This window comes from Anarrhichthys ocellatus, unplaced genomic scaffold, assembly GCF_004355925.1.
Source record: "Anarrhichthys ocellatus isolate YVR2014 unplaced genomic scaffold, GSC_Weel_1.0 scaffold156, whole genome shotgun sequence".
In the NCBI taxonomy this organism is placed as follows: domain Eukaryota; kingdom Metazoa; phylum Chordata; class Actinopteri; order Perciformes; family Anarhichadidae; genus Anarrhichthys; species Anarrhichthys ocellatus.
Window position 1 is genome coordinate 125,115 of NW_022280186.1, and position 16,759 is coordinate 141,873.

Sequence of the window (16,759 nt, forward strand, 5' to 3'; positions counted from 1 at the left end):
GGTAACAAGGTGTTTAAATTGGTTCATATCTTTGTAAAGATTGAGAGTTAACTTTTACTAGACGTCAGTTAACCGGATGTGTTATCAAAGTAAACGCCACTTTGTAGGTCACGTCACACGTTAGCTTAACGGCTACAGGAAGTTCACCAGCTCACAGTTTAACATCAACCGCTCGGCTCTTGAGCTGTTTGATTACCGTAAAGATCAGAATACAGGCGCACTGACTGCGGTCTGTCCGCCTCTGTGTTGAGCTTGTCCGGCCCGCCACGTGATTTTATGTGGCCCGCGAATCCGCCAGCAAAAAAAGTAAAAAAATAAAAAATTTAAAGTTAGACTTGATAATAAAAATATCCCCGTAGTCGAAATTATGAGATAGAAATTCGAAGTTATGAGACTGAAATTCATAACTATGACAGAAAGTCATAATTGTGAGATAGAAAGTCATAATTGTGAGATAGAAAGTCAGAATTATGAGATAGAAAGTCAGAATTATGATAGAAAGTCAGAATTCTGAGATAGTAAGTGTTAGGTTTTTAAGAACAAAGGATGAAGGAGCCTGCAGGCCGCAGGTACTCTTCTGCTGCGAGCTTCTTACTGCGCACGCGCATCAGAAGAATGAGCTAGATCCGGTTCAAATTAAAAACAATATTTAATGTACTACACAAAGTTCACTTACAAACTGAATTAACTATCAATAGTAATGTTCTCGAGAGCAGAGACCACATACACGCATCTCCTCACAGTCCGGCGCGGACAGTTAGCTGAAAATGAGAGCTGCAGTGATCTGAGGTAAACTCCCTAAAACATTGTCTTTTGTATCCCCTGAGAGTCTGAAAGTGTCCGATACTGTCATAAAACGTGTGAATGACCCTCCGTGGCGATTAGTGATTGGCTTCATTTGAATTCTGTCCCCTCCCATTATCGATCCCTTAGCAAAACATCTTGGCTCCTCGCAAAACATCTTGGACTCCTCCTCTGTCCTGCTGGTCAGCTTGGCATTTGACCGTCCCACTGGCCCCATCCTCCATCGATGAGGTCGCCTCCATTTGCTGCTGCATGTCTGACACCTCACTCAGAATCCCTATCTGACCCTCAAAACTATTCTTAGTGTTTTAATACCTACTTCTATGATTTAATACATTCAATGAGTTAATATACTGTAACATATAATATCCTCTATAAGTGAGAATATTTGTAAACATAATACATTCCATATGGAAACATATTGTGACTAACATATTTATTATTGTGACACTTCTACTCACCACTAGGGGTGTTATTAAATCCTACTAATAATGCGTTTAATACTGAAATTCTCCACATAAGTCAGAATTCTGAGATAGAAAGTCGAAGTTATGAGATACTTAAACACAGTCATAGAAGCAGCTCTTTGGCTGGTTACTGTACACTTGACATGGAAATGTATTGTGAGTACATTGAAGACTACTTTAAACGTGGCTTTACAACACATGAAATACTTCACGTGGGATTGTGCAAACGCACCCTTGAAAGGATTTTAAGCATTGAACAAAGTCATTTGTAATAACTTGTGTTTGATATTTGTCTTTGATATTGTCTTTAATAGTTTGATCTTTGATAGAGTAATGTGGGTTTATTTAAACTGGCCAGTCGGCGTTTCTCAGATTGGAGTGAGACGAGGAGAAAATGTGATGTCGTGATCTTCGCAATAGAACATCTTTGACGTGTCGAGTCTTGGCCAATCAGCGTTCAGATGTGTACAGCGTCTTCATTTCCCTCCGTTGAAGTTTAAGTTCCGTTATGTTCCGTTACCGTTCACACTTGCTGGGTTAAGTTAAAGTCCACTGCATGCGGAACTTTGTCGATTGTTAACGTTCGTCATTATCGCGATTTAGAAGGAAAAAACGTAACGTGATGAAACATTCAGCCCCCCCGTGTTCCGGTTCAGTTCACGCGGTCACTCATTAACGTTAAAACCGGAACACCGGCGCATCTGGTTGCAGGTTGGTTTTTTTAACTCAAAGTAGAATGAGGATGATTTCGTGGTCGGAATAACTTTCATGACCACAAAACATGAGGCCCAGATACTGATGAGATGATGAGGTCAAAGAGCTTCAGGGAGAGGAGGCTGGTTGTGTAGCGCAGCTTGACGCAGGGCTGAGATGTAAAGGAGCTGGGCCTGGATAAAGGTGGAGGTGGGCCCGGATAAAGGTGGAGATGGGCCTGGATAAAGGTGGAGGTCTAAACAGACGTGAGTACAGCTTCCTGCTGTCACAGTGTTTTAAATACATTGAAAAGGCAGGGTATGTTAAATGCAGCATCTGCTCCAAGGAGATAAAGTACAGCAACAAGGGCTCACATGCCCTCTCATCACACTGTACACACTGTTCACTGTAATGACCACAGCGAGTGTACTAACAGTCCCAAGTTGCTCTCAAGAACCCTGAAGTAATGAGAGGGTTAAGGTGCCTGTACCTTCATTTAAGCGGGTTGCTAATGCAGAGGTGTGTATAGATCACAGCTATTATTTTACTCTTGATAAACTACTTTAGCCAGAGTAGATTATCATTTTCATTTAAAAAATTGAACTGGATTGAATGCATATTAATTGCAAATAGAAGATAGGCCACAATTCTAACAGCTTTAGAGTAACAGTGGAAGTTAATATGAAGCAGTAACAGGATTCAATGTAAACTAATCACTTTATTTGTACAGGCGATGGTTCTCGCTACTCTTGCTATCTTTGTTTTTATTTGACCAAAACTTTTGAAAATGAGACCTCGGTCTCAATGGATTTTGTCTAAATAAAGGTTAATAATAATAGAGCTGAAATAGTGATTAATAACTGAATAATTTTTTTGCTTAAAGTAATTGTCTTATGACTTAATTTTCTTCTCAGAGTACACCAGAATGTAAAATAAAATTCCCGGAGTTTGGAAAATTTCCAAATCTGAAAATAAAAATTGACTATCTTTGACCCATTCTGTGAGCAATATCAGCCGTGAAGCCCAGTGATAATACTTTCAATTCGGTAAAGCTAATCACCCTTACTTATGGGAGATTGAAGTTTTTGTAATTTTATTCTAGGGCGCTTATTTTTCCAAACAAATCTACATTTCTGAGTAGATGCGTCTCTTTTATTTCAACTATCAGTGATTTCAATATTCACCTGAATATTGATTCTCTAAGTTAAACCTTTTTGGCGCTTCTTGATACGTTTGGTTTCAGTTTGTACATGAACCCACTCACTCAGTGGTAATAGCCTTGATTTGATTCTATTAGATGTTACTCTGTCTCTCCTGTCACATCTGAGATGTAAGATGTGGAGTGACACTAGCCTGTCCTTGTCATGTTGGTGCTGATGTGGTTACCACAAACGTCCGTCAACTGTAGATGTGCTTGCTGAAAATAATATTCAGTCATTCATTCAATTCTATTTTAAATATTTAAAACCTTTAACGTGGAGAGAAAAAAAGGAAGAGACCTTAGAGAGAGCAACAGAGGAGGATCCTCTATCAGCATGGACAGCAGTGTGATGATGTCATGTGTACAGAATGAACACCATAACCGAGTTACAACACATTCAATGCATATGACAGAAATGATTCATATAATGGGAGTAGTAAATAGAATAATGATGGAGAAATATTATACCAATGACTTCAAGGTAAACTCTGTAGCGTTGCTGTTTTAAAAGACACACATTGAAAGTTGGCTCCTCCTCTCTCCAGCTCAATGAGTGAGAGAGAGATAGAGAAACAGAGAGAGAGAGTACATTGGTGGTCGAACGAGCTAGAGATTGACTGAAGAGATGGAGCAGCGTTGAGAACAAAGCAGTCAATCAGAGGAACTTCATTTTCTGATTATTTCACGGTAGTCACATCTAAAGCACAAATAAGCGCTCCCACACCTCTGCACAAGCCTGCAGGAAGCTGGTGGTTGTGGTTTCTTGTGCAGCAGAAGCACAGGCTATGGCCTGTCTGCTCTGTGTGTGGCTCTGCTCTAGGAAACTGTCACACCGATAGCAACACAGCAGCCACTCTGCTTTCTTTTGAAAAAGGGTCATGTGATAGAAGCATGACGAATCAGGGGAGGACATGCGGTCCCAATCAAGAAGCCAAAGCTTCTCTCAGATAATGTCATTTGAATCAACGTTAACCCCTCTGCTTTCAGGGCCTGCCACTCTACCTAAACTGCACACATTAAAGTAGTGAATCATCTTCTCCTTACTATGAATTCAGATTTTGATATGTCAGTAGGTTTGAGATCCCAGAAGAGCTGCTTTAAAGTTAAAAGAATAAAGAATGGACTAAGAAGATCAGGCCAAAGAACACATATACACAGCATATATCATTCAAATAAAAATATAATCTAACAGTCAATTTATGCATTTATGTATTGTGTGTTGATATGAAGTGATTTAACAGCTACAGCTGTAATGTGATTACAATACTGGGTCTGTTGACAGAAAGTAGTGGAAGGTCTGGTGATCATACTGTAATTGTAAACTTGGGGACGGTTTTGACGGTTGAGTCAAAAAGAGGAAGTACTGCTGCATATGTGAGGATGGGGTCAGGAACAGGTCTCTCTGCCTCTCTTGATGAGACAGAGGGTACATCCCAAGTCTCTTAATTGTCGTTTCCTCGATCCTCGCTTGAACCGGAAGTTGTTCTGCACCGCCATATTGACGGCCGTCCTAAAGCTCTTATTTAGCTCTGAGGAGCGAGGATCGAGGAGGGAGGAGGGATCTCTGAGGAGCCATGAGCAAGGACCCACGAGAACAGACTTCCAGGAAGTGTTTTAACGGCCGACACGCCGGGGATTCACTTGTTGTGAGTCTGCAGGCCTCGGGCCTCTCTTCTTACCTAGAGACACAGAGGTGAAATCTGATTGGATAAAAGCTCTACTTAAAACAAGCTGCACTGGAAGCAGAGCAACTGAGGAAGACAGGAGCTGTGCAATGAGAACATAAGATAATGGGAACAATATTTAGAATACATAATTAGTGTATTTGTGAAAATATTATTAAATTATAAAATAGATATAACTTTGTGATTATGTTTAGGCCAGCAGAGAAGGCCTTGCAGGCCCTGACGGCCCACCACTGAGTTTAGCCAATTGCTGATTAAAGATATGAATGAGTGACAAACAATTTAGCCAATCAGCGTTGCGCGTCCTCGTCAGGAGAAGTCTCTACACGCGAGCCCCAGCACGAGCACTACTCCTCCAAGACCCGTTTGAGAGGAGAACTTTGGCAGAGATTCTGCAGCCAAAGAGCTGATCCCAGATCAGCCTGACCTCACAATCAGACAGCAGACTAGCGGGAAAGGGAAGCAGTACATGCAAAGCTTCTGTACTAGCTGTACACCAGACAGGTTTGGCTAGCTGGATGATGTCATGCTAATAAGTTATTTAGCTTTTTAAAACAACGGGGACAGATCTAGCACGGACAGTTAGGGAGTGAGGGATGAGGAAGTAAGGAAACATGAGAACACCAGGGTAGGGAGTGAGGGATGAGGAGGTAAGGAAACATGAGAACACCAGGACACACATGGAGAACTCTGTCAAGCTACATATTAGGCAAAGTGAACATCTTTTCTTCTACATAATTGTCCTCAGTCTCATCTGCTTAACTTGGTCATGGAGGCATCAACATGTAATTGAGATGGTAAATTAACAGTGAAAACTCATCATAGCTTAATTTAACATCAGTATTCATAATTACACTTCACATCATTACACTCCTAATCTTTACCTCCTATAACAAGGTCCATAGGGGCATCTCAATAAATAAACATGTTATATTATATTTTATAGATATAGACTGTGTATATATCTAAATATCTATATATGTATGTGTGTTTTATATTATACTGAATATTATTATATGATATATGTATCACTTCCTTGACCCATTCCTCCCCCCTTCTTGAAGGCTGTGCTCAGAAACTCTTCAGCAACATCCCCCTCTCTCTGACTTGTATTACTTTATGGCAGTGTCATAAATTCTCTGGTTTCTCTCACGGTGCACAACAAATTCAGTAACTCTCCCTTTAGTTTAAACCTTCTACAAGTAAATGTTACAGGTCCCAGCATGAATGGGCCTGATCACAGATTTTGTGCCTGAGAAAAACAGGAAATGAATGACACAGGCAAACGCTGTGGCTTCTTGCTTCAGTGTCCTCTCAAGCGATCTCTTTATTTCACACTTATTTAAGTGAAAACAGTATTCTGTATATGTTTCTCCATTTCAAAACACGGGAAAAATACATTAAATTGTAATAAACAAAATAAACAAAGGTTACACTACTATTATTACATTACTATGTTTGATCAACATATCTGTTGTCTCTTGGGCTAAAACCCCTCCTAACTGCACTTTGGCAATGTGCCCACAGCCACTGTGGCGTACGTGAGGCAGACACTCTTCCAAATGGCGGTGCTGCGTCACCAGTACAGCGAACAGCTAACAAATGCTAACAAACATTCACAACACTTATATACATATTACAGTCACATTAATTAACATATTTAGTATGAATCGACCTAACAGGACATAAAGAGTCGATTCATTTCATCATAAAGAAAGTGCATTGTGTAGGAGCCAGATAAAAACAAGGGATGTAACACAGGGCTACTATCAGCTTAGCTAGCACTCAACCGTCAGTCTTAACAGTCAGTAGCTGTCAAACTACATAAAAACACAAAATACTCTATACAAATGTTACGTACACATTGGTCCCGAATTCATGTGTCAACTTTGGTGCACTTTTCATGTTACTAACCTGAGAAAAACAGGAAATGAATGACACAGGCAAACGCTGTGGCTTCTTGCTTCAGTGTCCTCTCAAGCTATGAGAAGACGCTGAACACGCACCTACAAATCTCTGGTCGCGAGGCAGAACCACAGCGCTGCACTGCCACCTACTGGGCAAAGATAAAAATACACTTCTAAAGGAAGTTTAATTATGATAGGCAAATCACAGAAATTCGTTCAACTATGAATCTAATAACAAAAATCTGACCATACATTTTGTGTGCGTCACACACAAAATTATTGTAACACATAATATCCATCGCTAGGAGCGCTTTTAAACTTAAATTCCTCACACTACCTAGACATTCTTCCACCGGGCCCATGGCCATAGCATAATATCCGGACCCTTTAAAAGACCAAAGCAAATAAAACAACTCTTTTAGTCAAAGGAGTCCGGTGGCTTTGAAGGGCGCATAAAACTGCTTCGGTTCCTGTTGGAAAGGACCGTCTGCTGACAGTGAACACATAGTGCAGGAAGGAAGTATTCAACCTGTGTTTGGGACGATGTCATGTGGCGTCTAGGGGAGGACCAACATTTTTATCAAAGTAGACGTGATATTCTGTAATCTCGTGCCCTTTAACTTTTTACATGGTACGGCCCCGCCTCCGTTTAGGTCAGGGGTCGGCAGCCTTTACTATCCAAAGAGACATTTTGTCCTATTTTCCACCAAATAATGTTTGTCTGGAGCCACAAAAGCTATTTGATATCACAGCTTATAAAGTTGTATATATAGTTATATTATATATACAAAAACTATAGTTTGTTGTGTTTATGAAAATATAGAACAAGAATAAAGACAATTCTTGACATTTTATTGCTATTTTACCTGTTAGAACAATATCAAACTCTTATGAAGAGGAGAGTTTGCTGCAGCAGCTGAGAAATCATCTCCAGCGTGACACTTTTTACCAAATGTGTGTTTGTTCTGGAAGTGACTTTCAACATTACATTGTTTGCACATATCAAGCATACAGGTAAGTCAGCATTGTTGGCAGTGAAAGCAAATTAAGATGTCCACGCAGAGTTAAACTCTCTATTTTCCTCCGTGACTTTTCTTTTTTTGGATTTATCCATTGATAGTTTACAGAGGGCGTGGGTCTGAAAATCATGATGAGCCACTTGCAGGGAAAGGCTCTTGACGGGTGTAATAGGATGTGTAGCACATTTTAGGTGACAACATATGAAAACATGTTTATTGAAGGTCAGGTATTACTGACCTTGTTGTCTTTACTGTTGTTCAGTTGAAGTCTGCATTATTACAGAGGAAGCAGCTGTTATTGGTGCGATTAGCGAGCAGTGTGTCCAGTGGCGTTATCAGCCCTACAGAGCGGCCATCTGACATCACGTTAGTGGCTTTGAGCAACTAATCCACTTCCTGTTTACACCGGCACCCACCCGCATGCCCAGTGTACGTGAAGAGTCACGTGATATTCGATTTCAGGCGTTTAAGTCTGGACGGAGATCATTCAGAAAACGATGCTGAAACGCAGTGTGGACGGAGATCCTCTTATCACTCCCGTAAAATTTGCCTAAAACGCCTATCCAAGGCGTACCCAAAGTAAACTGACAGCTCTTATTGAACCATTGGGAGTACATGTATGGTTTTAGTCTCTATTGAAAGGTAACACTCTGAAGTTTCTCCGCAACCAGTCAGAATCACTGTAAGTGCTCACTAGCATTGAGCTAATGAAGCTAAAACACACTGAAACAGAAGGTTTTTATTTCCGCCTGGATTTTTTTTGGCCAAAAGATGCCTGCAGTTATCTATGGCTGGGTCTTATTAGCTGGAAAACACAATGGTACCATAGCATGAAGTCATAGCACCTGGTACAAGTTCAAATTTGATAACAATACGACAGAAAACGAATATTTTACACATAGTTTACTAAGGGTAAGTCTGCATTAAAGCACTTTTGGACACTCATAGTCACCAGGCGAAATGCCTAGCCTACGATAAACTACATGTTTGTTTTTTGAACGGCAGCTTAGTCATGTTGATATATGGTTATCTACAACGTATTTAACCAGTCAACTTTCACAGATTCTTGAAAATTGTCAGTAACCTGACTTTGGTGTTCAAGATCGGTCATAAGTACCTCACTGACGGTGCAAACATTTACCCAGCTTGCTTGAATCTGCATATCGTTCTCTTCGTAATTTCATTGGCTATAACGAAGCTGAGTTTGAACAAGATCTGTTGCAATTGGCTCGAGCATTACCCAAAGAAGAGAGGCGGGCATTGTCTTTCAAAGCGGACTCTCGTTGGCTGTTCCAGAATGTGACCACGCTATGGAAGCTCCTATTGGGTCAAATGAGGTGTCAATCTAACCGGCAGAATGCAGCCGCCATTTTGAGACACACAGACCGGCAATGTTTACATGTTAACGGGAGATACGACTAAAAATACATAGAAAATTATCAATATCTACTGGCTAATTTGAAATGATGCAACAGCCCCCCGTGGGTGTTTATGGACGTACTAATGTATTTTGGACTAAATCTTTTACTAGATTGGATCGTGTGGACCCTTAGCCATCTAGCAAGACTGTTTTTGGTGGATTATCAACGATGAGGGAAACGCTATGAATCATAATCGGTGAGTGACAGCGATATTTTATTGGCTATACATGACACAACTGGACACTGAACACTCTGATGGCCCGCGGGCAGGCCGTCAGAGTGGCAACAGGAAATAGGAAATAGGAAAACGTATTAGTGTGGATGTAGACTCAGGGAGCCGAAGAGCTGCAGGTTGCCGACCCCTGGCCTAGTGATTTTATTAAACAAAGCACTCAAAGCAGCAGACTCACTAGATCTGCTTCAAGAGGTGATTGTGTCATTTCACATAGGTCAAGCTCGTTTAGCAAATCTACATTCTCTGTGAAGGCAGCACACTCGTGGAATGCTCTGCCACCACACAGACCCACAAAAAACACGTACTGTAGGTGGGTTTGTTCTGCCTGACGCATGCTGCAGCCTGTTATGTCTGCTTGGCTCTAGTGTCTTATATATAAGCAAAAGAAAAGTGTACATATTTGTTTTGTCTATACGTTGCTGTCTGTTTATCTATGAATTTTAATTCCATTTTCAGTTGACGTTTTGTCATTTTAGGCTGCCTTCAAACATCTGGCCAGGGACAGCAGAACTAGCCTCTCTGGCCAACTCTGGCTCACTTACAGTGTGACTGTTGATTGGTGTGCATTGTCCCTGCAAAACAAACAAACAAACAAACTGGTGGCTTGTTACTTTATCTCTACTAGCATGATGAATATCATGGATACTTTATTTTATTTCATGCAGAGGTAGTGGTTGGTACCCAGATCACATTCCCCATCTGAAGATAGTTAAAAGTTTTTAGTACAGAAACCGATTTAATGAATAATTGTAAGCCATCTTTAATGATAACCACTCCTCTGGTTGCAAAAAGAAGTCTGATTGTACGGAGGTCTATGAGAAGATGAGCCTACTTCTCACTTAATTTATCAGTAAACATTGGAAAATGAGTTTATGGTCTCAATCTCTAGTTTCAAGTCTTCAATACGACATGATGTTCATTTAGTAAATTATGGTTTGTTTAGAGTCAAACAGACCATAAAGCAGAGTATGCTTTAGGGCGGGCTTACAGTGATTGACAGGTAGCTACTGCTGCTGGAGTTGTATACAGTTTCTCTACGTCAGTCCAAATATGGTCACTTCTGTTCACCGGTTGCAAAAAAAAAGACATTTGCAACAGCCAAAGTCCAAGATGGCAACAGCCAAGAAGCTTGAGGCTTCACAACGGCAGTTCGCAAACCAACAAGTGACGTCATGAAGACTCCATCCATTTATATACAGTCCATGGATAAGTACCTCGTTAAAGGCTCTGGGGTAGTAGTTCTATGATGCCCCTGTGTGCCTCCTCAAACTGTTGTTTTCACACGTTTTCTTTGTCTCCGTTTATGCCGTTACTATAAACTGGGATTTAATTGACAGTTATCTGCTGTTTAGTCCCACAACAAAAGTGCACTGAAGTCTAAAGACAAAGGCGGCCATATGGTGGTTTTCACATATTTCTTGACTCTTACACGACGTTACATCAGAGACGCCATATCCTAATTGGAACTTCCTTTTGTACAACATTCCTTTGTATGTCTTCCTGTCACTTAAAGAACAAATAGCCAGAAATCCCTCATTGGTGTAACGACTTTAATTGGAGACAGATTGATTTGTACATCGTAACCATGTTCATAAAGTGCAACACAGAACAAAAGCTCAAACTATACATCTTTTTCCTCCCTCCTTAAATACTTCACTTGTATTTATAACCCAATATGAAAATATTTTTCCTGACCATTCCTCGTGGAACACGCAACACGTCAAGTTAAAGCAAAGTGACATACACACACAGTATGTGAAAGTCTTCACCTTCATCCAGTGCACATTTCAGCCAGGTTCCATTTCATCACGCAGGAGTTGGAAGGTTAGAAAGGTGAAGCTGGGTGTCACTTAAAGAGAGAAGTCCCACCCCTTTCGCTACCTTATTTCAGAAAAGTCAACGGTGAGAGACAAATATGATCGTGTTTGAATAATGCCATGAATATGATGTTTGGCAATTTAAAAGAATATTTTTTGTCATAAAACTGTTGAAGTATAAGACTTTTAAAATGCTTAATTAGAAAGACTTCACACCCAAAAGCTGCTGAAGCTATGATGTCGTGCCTGTGTTTCACACCAACACGTCTTGTGCAATTCATGGCACAATTCAAACAGGACCAAAAGATAAATTTGTCTCTCGCCATTGACTAGCATACATATTTATTCCCATATCAGGTCCCATGGGGAACACCGGAGGGGGCGTGGCTTAGCCTCTCTATTACCTATGAGGGAACACGTGATGTCTTTTAAAGGGACTGTGGTGAGATTCAGTCGAGTGAATATGATCCAAAATGTACTCTCTGGAATACATGATGTGAAGTTTAAGTAAACTATGACAGATAGAGTTCTTCCCTAGGAACTGTGTATATACAGCAGGAGAATAATCCAAAGGGACACCTCGAAAACAAAGAAATCAACCAGCTCATAATATGTTTCACTGTCAAAGTTCAAATACATTTTGGTGGCAATTCATCATCCCGTCTTTCCATCTGACTCCTGGCAGCAAAGCGAATGAGCTGTTCCTTGTAGCATCATTTTAGAGTTTGTCTATGGATTACTAAACACAATGCTTGTAAATAATTGGGTAAAAAAAAACAACTTACGTTTTGACGGTTTTTGCGATGAAAAACGGATTTATTCGAGCCGATTTTTGCACAGCTCTGCCCGCCAAGTTCTGCTGCATGTCTGTGAGTGAGATCAATGCGCTGGCGGAATGAATCACAAAATGGCAGACGATTCTGTGGGGTGGAGCAATCCATGTAGAGAGGGGGGGTTCGCCCAGCATTTTGCGATTTTTAGTCAGTGAACAGACCCGGATACGATCAAACACCCCTGCATGGCTCCCGTTGGACTATCCCGCATCTAAAAATGTCTGACACGAGTAAATCGGCCTTACCAAAGTCACATAGACACACATTATGAGCCATTTATTGTTATGAATGACAGATATGACACATCATAACTGCTCAAAATTATTCAAAATGGTGTCAAACTGATTTATTAGGATTATTGAACACTCTTAGTGATAAGAAAAGTGAATATATAGTTAATATTTAGTTATATAGTATATAAAATTAGTATACAGCAATGCAACAGCTGGTTCCGAAAATCAAAATTTTGATTTTTATGACCATTTATGCTGGCCTGCTTCACTCAATCAAAGTAAAATATGTTGTGGGGACATGTAAAACGTGTTGTTCTATGACTGTTGCGTGGTTTTAGGCTTGCAGCTGCATTATTTAAAAAAAAAAAAATGTTCAATACAAGTGCTTTTTTTCAGGCGAACCTAGAAATTTTTCAATTTGAGCTGTGCCATAAGTGTATCAGTTATTAACCAGTAACATATACACAATATTTACACAATTCAACACATCTCACAAGTGTTACCAGTATTCTAGCATCAAAATTATTAAAATAGACCTTGTAGTTAGAGCTTGGGACTCTCTTGAGTATGGCTATGCAATTTTCGAGCAGAGGCCTAAAAATAGGGCTAGGGTCCTATGAGTTAAGGTTTTTTTGAAGCACTTATTTATGTATTCATATTTCTACAAGTGCTGATTTATTAAGTTATGTCAACTCCAACCCCAAATCCACTCACTTTTTTTTTTTTTTTTACAAACAAAAACATTAACACATACAACAGAGCAAATTCAACCAGCACATGATAAGCCTAAAAATACAACATAATCAGCATTCAGAGCAGAAGCACCGTAAACAATCAGAACTCAAACTAATGAAGTCAACTGATCGTCATTGCTTCACACGAGGAGCTTCTGTATATATTCATACATCTGTGAAGGGAAAGAAACATAGTTTCATTCCAGCTTAAGTTTGGAATGACCTTACTGTTAACTGTACATACGTTTCATGTACTCTACCAGAAGAAGTACACATCCTTGAGGAGGATCAACGGCACACCTGACCACTTTGAAGAAGCACAAAACACATGACAGGAGTGCAAAATGATATGAACACATCAACATAGCTGGATCCTATTTGAGGTCAACACATGTCTACAGACAAGTTGAGCAGCCATTTGTAAAGATCTGTGTCATGTGTGATGTTAGAAGAAGAGAAATAAAGATAACAAAATGTGAGGAATTTCTTAATTTCTAACATTTTAACCCTCAAAACGAAGAGTTTATTGGATGATCAGGGAACACTGAGGATGCGTATTGTGAGAACCAGCTTACAACAACAGCGAACAGGTCCAGAGAATGTGTGTAAGACGGGAGAGTCAACATTAGGAACAACTTTGTTGACTGTGACCTGCAAGCTTTTAAGTGCAAACACTAAATCCAGATCCCAGAAAGCTCTAATGGGGGAATGTTGTTTCTGCCTTTAGTGGTCATCGACTAGTCTTCAGTAGATTATACAGTACAGTGAGAGGTGTGTGGACACCCTTTCAATGCTCCAGTGATATCGACAACAATAATATTAGTATTAATAATGCTATACTGTATATTTGAACCTGAATGAGCACAGATCATCACTTTGTACCCAGCTCAAGGATCATGAATGCATAGACGTGTGGCTCCGACGCCAGCAGCATCGTTCACATGCTTAACTGCCAACAGGGGTAGATGTAGTTCTGTAGAACAATCTCCATATATGTCACCAGTAAGTGAATTTTCCAATAACATCTCTGGGAAATCAATTGGCAAAGTGCATTGATTTGCAACAACTTGCAAACACAACGGTACACATTTAAAAGATGGTTCCCTCTGTAAAACAGGCAGAGTCCGGACCCGACTGAACACAATCGGTACTGACAATTTTAAGACCCGGACCCAAGAACAGAAGACTGCCTTGCTGTATTCCTGCAGTCTGCGTCTGTGGCAGACTGTGTTTTCTTCAATTTTCTACAAATTACATTTTAAATGAACCAAACTCAACCGGCCTAAACCCTTTTTCAGGTGGGCCTAGAGTTCTGTTTGTTACCTGAACTCTAAGGCAGGTCGGGTCCAGATAATCCTTGGCCAACTCTGAAAAATCTGCATTTGGGATTAAAGATTTTGCACAATGTAAACATGACTTACTATTTGTTTAATGTTGAGATCATGGCAGGAAAGCAGCGACTAGCTCTCTTAGCGTAGCGACATCTTATGAATGTGTAGTGACAAACAGCAGAAGGGATCCACCATGCTCGCACACACACACACAGTTAAACAGAAGTACAGCAGTGCTCTGAGAACTTAACTTCTCAGTGCACATCTGTATTCTTGATATTATATCGCTGCTCTGTACTTCATCAGTGTCCCAGATAAAAGGCATAAGTAGCATTTCAACAATGATTATTGATGTGGGAATGTGTACCTCTGCTGGCCACTGAGCTTACATTAACTGTCAAATCTGTTACATTACTTCTGAGCGTGGAAGTGGAACTGTTGACTTTGTGATGGTACAGCTTTACGTTAGCATGCTATGTCACATTTAAATACTTGTTTGTGGTTACTGGGAGCTTTTACCAGTTTTAATACTTCTCTTAGCTTTTCATAAGAAATGGAGCAGTGCCCTCTGCAGGCTGCAAGGGGACTCCATTCTGGCAAATGCTAAATGCTACACATAGCTCTTTTGAACACTTGAGGAACACCTCTCTGTCCTTGTCCCTCTTAAACTCCTATACAAAGCAGCTGCCCTGCCACTATCTAGACCTAAGCTGAAAGTAATGCTCCAGACAGTGGGTGTTGATGCTCCAGTACAATATCCCAGAGAGTTAGCTGGAATGTCTCCTTAAATGGCCTGAGAGAGGATTGATCTCAATCCAACCGGACCAATCAGAGGAGAGATGGACGAAAGGTGGAGGCAAAAAGGTGGAGGCAAAAAACAATTTAGATCAGCAGAAATGAATTTCTCTCTTCCAGTCTTTCCTCCTCTGGAATTTCTTGTTTGATCTCATTCTCTCTCTTTTTCTCTTCTTCCTATACGTCTTCTTCCTCTCTGTCTGTCTGTCTGTCTGTCTCTTGTCAGTAGCGTGTAGAGTACCAGTCATTGTCAGTCATCTGAACAAGTTCGTTGACCACGTCCAGCAGGTTGTAGTTGTATTTCTTCAGCAGCCGCTGGTTCAGCGGCCGATCCCCAAAACCCATTTCCACCAGCACGGCCATCATGGTGTCCTGGGTGGATGCATCCACTGGAGGCTGCATAGAAACAAGAAACATATTGACCTAGGCGCGGCAGGCCTAGCTTTGGATTTCTCCACATGTTGAAGCAGTGTGCCTGGGGCTGTCCTAATTAATACAATATGTGGTGATAGTGTGGTGACTCTCAAAACCACGATCGATGTTAAACTAATAGTTCACATTTTAGGATTTGTGGGACAGTGGCTCAGACTGCAAACAGAGTAGTGCTATGATGCTGGATGTGATAAATGGAAATGCAGATCCTACTGTTCCGATTGGATGACATTTTTTTAACTTTGTTTTACTCCGATTGTTTGCATATGGTGTTGTGTTTTTCATACTATCAGTTTTCTTAAGATCAGATTTAACACATCTCAATAATACCCTGTTAAGAGTATCGCAATATATTGAATGGTAACCCCTGTATCACGATACGTATCCCCAGAGTCTTACCAATACACACCCCTAGATAGTAGATATAAAACGTTTAAAAGAAGAATGTGATGTGTTTACGACTTACATATTCAATGTGTAGTATTGTACTGTGTGTAAGCTCTATTTGATCAGAGTTTAGGCTAATGTTAGCAGTTCTTACTGCTCTATTGGATTCAGGAAAGTTTATACTTCAGCAAACCCCAGCCACTCCTTTTCGTGACAGAGTAATGTGCGCCAGTGTCCCGTAAAGATGAATGAAGTGTCGACCTAAACTGACGTTATCCATAATTCACAGAAGTAGGAACATGTTGTATCGGCTCAGCCTCGGTATTGGAAGATATACAATACTGAAGGACTCTGATTGGGATCAGGGCCAAAAAAAAAAGCTGATTGGAACGTCCCTAGTCGAGACTTTAAGACGACTTGTTAACAACATGAGGTATGATATAATATTGCTAGATATAAACCGCATGCTGACCTGTGTGGGACCTTGTCCAGTGAACAGAGCTTTGTAGGCAGACGCAGCTACTGACAGAGCTCCTTTCACCAGGCCGCTGGTGAGGCCTGGGTGCCTGAGAAGCGACAGTAAAGAAGTTACGTTCAAAACGTGACTGCTGTGTGAAAGCCTTGGCTCCATCTCCAATTCAGCACTTCTACACAAATTATGACGTATTAAATTAGAAAATCTGTGTAGATTTATTGTCATGTTAATAACAGTGCTAACAAGCTTGCTAGCTGACTGTTGACAAACAGTTAGCAAGCTTATTGGTT

General features: G+C 40.5%; 1 protein-coding gene across 4 annotated transcripts in view; it reads right to left on the reverse strand.

The window, feature by feature from the left end:
* Nucleotides 1-12,942: 12,942 nt before the first annotated feature.
* nbr1b (NBR1 autophagy cargo receptor b) overlaps nucleotides 12,943-16,759 on the reverse strand; it is a 57,647-nt gene continuing 53,830 nt past the window's right edge. For 2 of the 4 annotated variants that reach the window (XM_031877948.1, XM_031877945.1), the window contains 2 exons: nucleotides 16,467-16,560; nucleotides 12,943-15,571 (listed from right to left, as the gene is read on the reverse strand). In XM_031877948.1, the coding sequence (XP_031733808.1) occupies nucleotides 15,398-15,571; nucleotides 16,467-16,560 (268 nt within the window). In that variant the 3' untranslated portion in view covers nucleotides 12,943-15,397. Of the gene's footprint in view, nucleotides 15,572-16,466; nucleotides 16,561-16,759 lie in introns of those variants that run through there. The other 2 variants (XM_031877947.1, XM_031877946.1) reach the window with 2 other exon arrangements.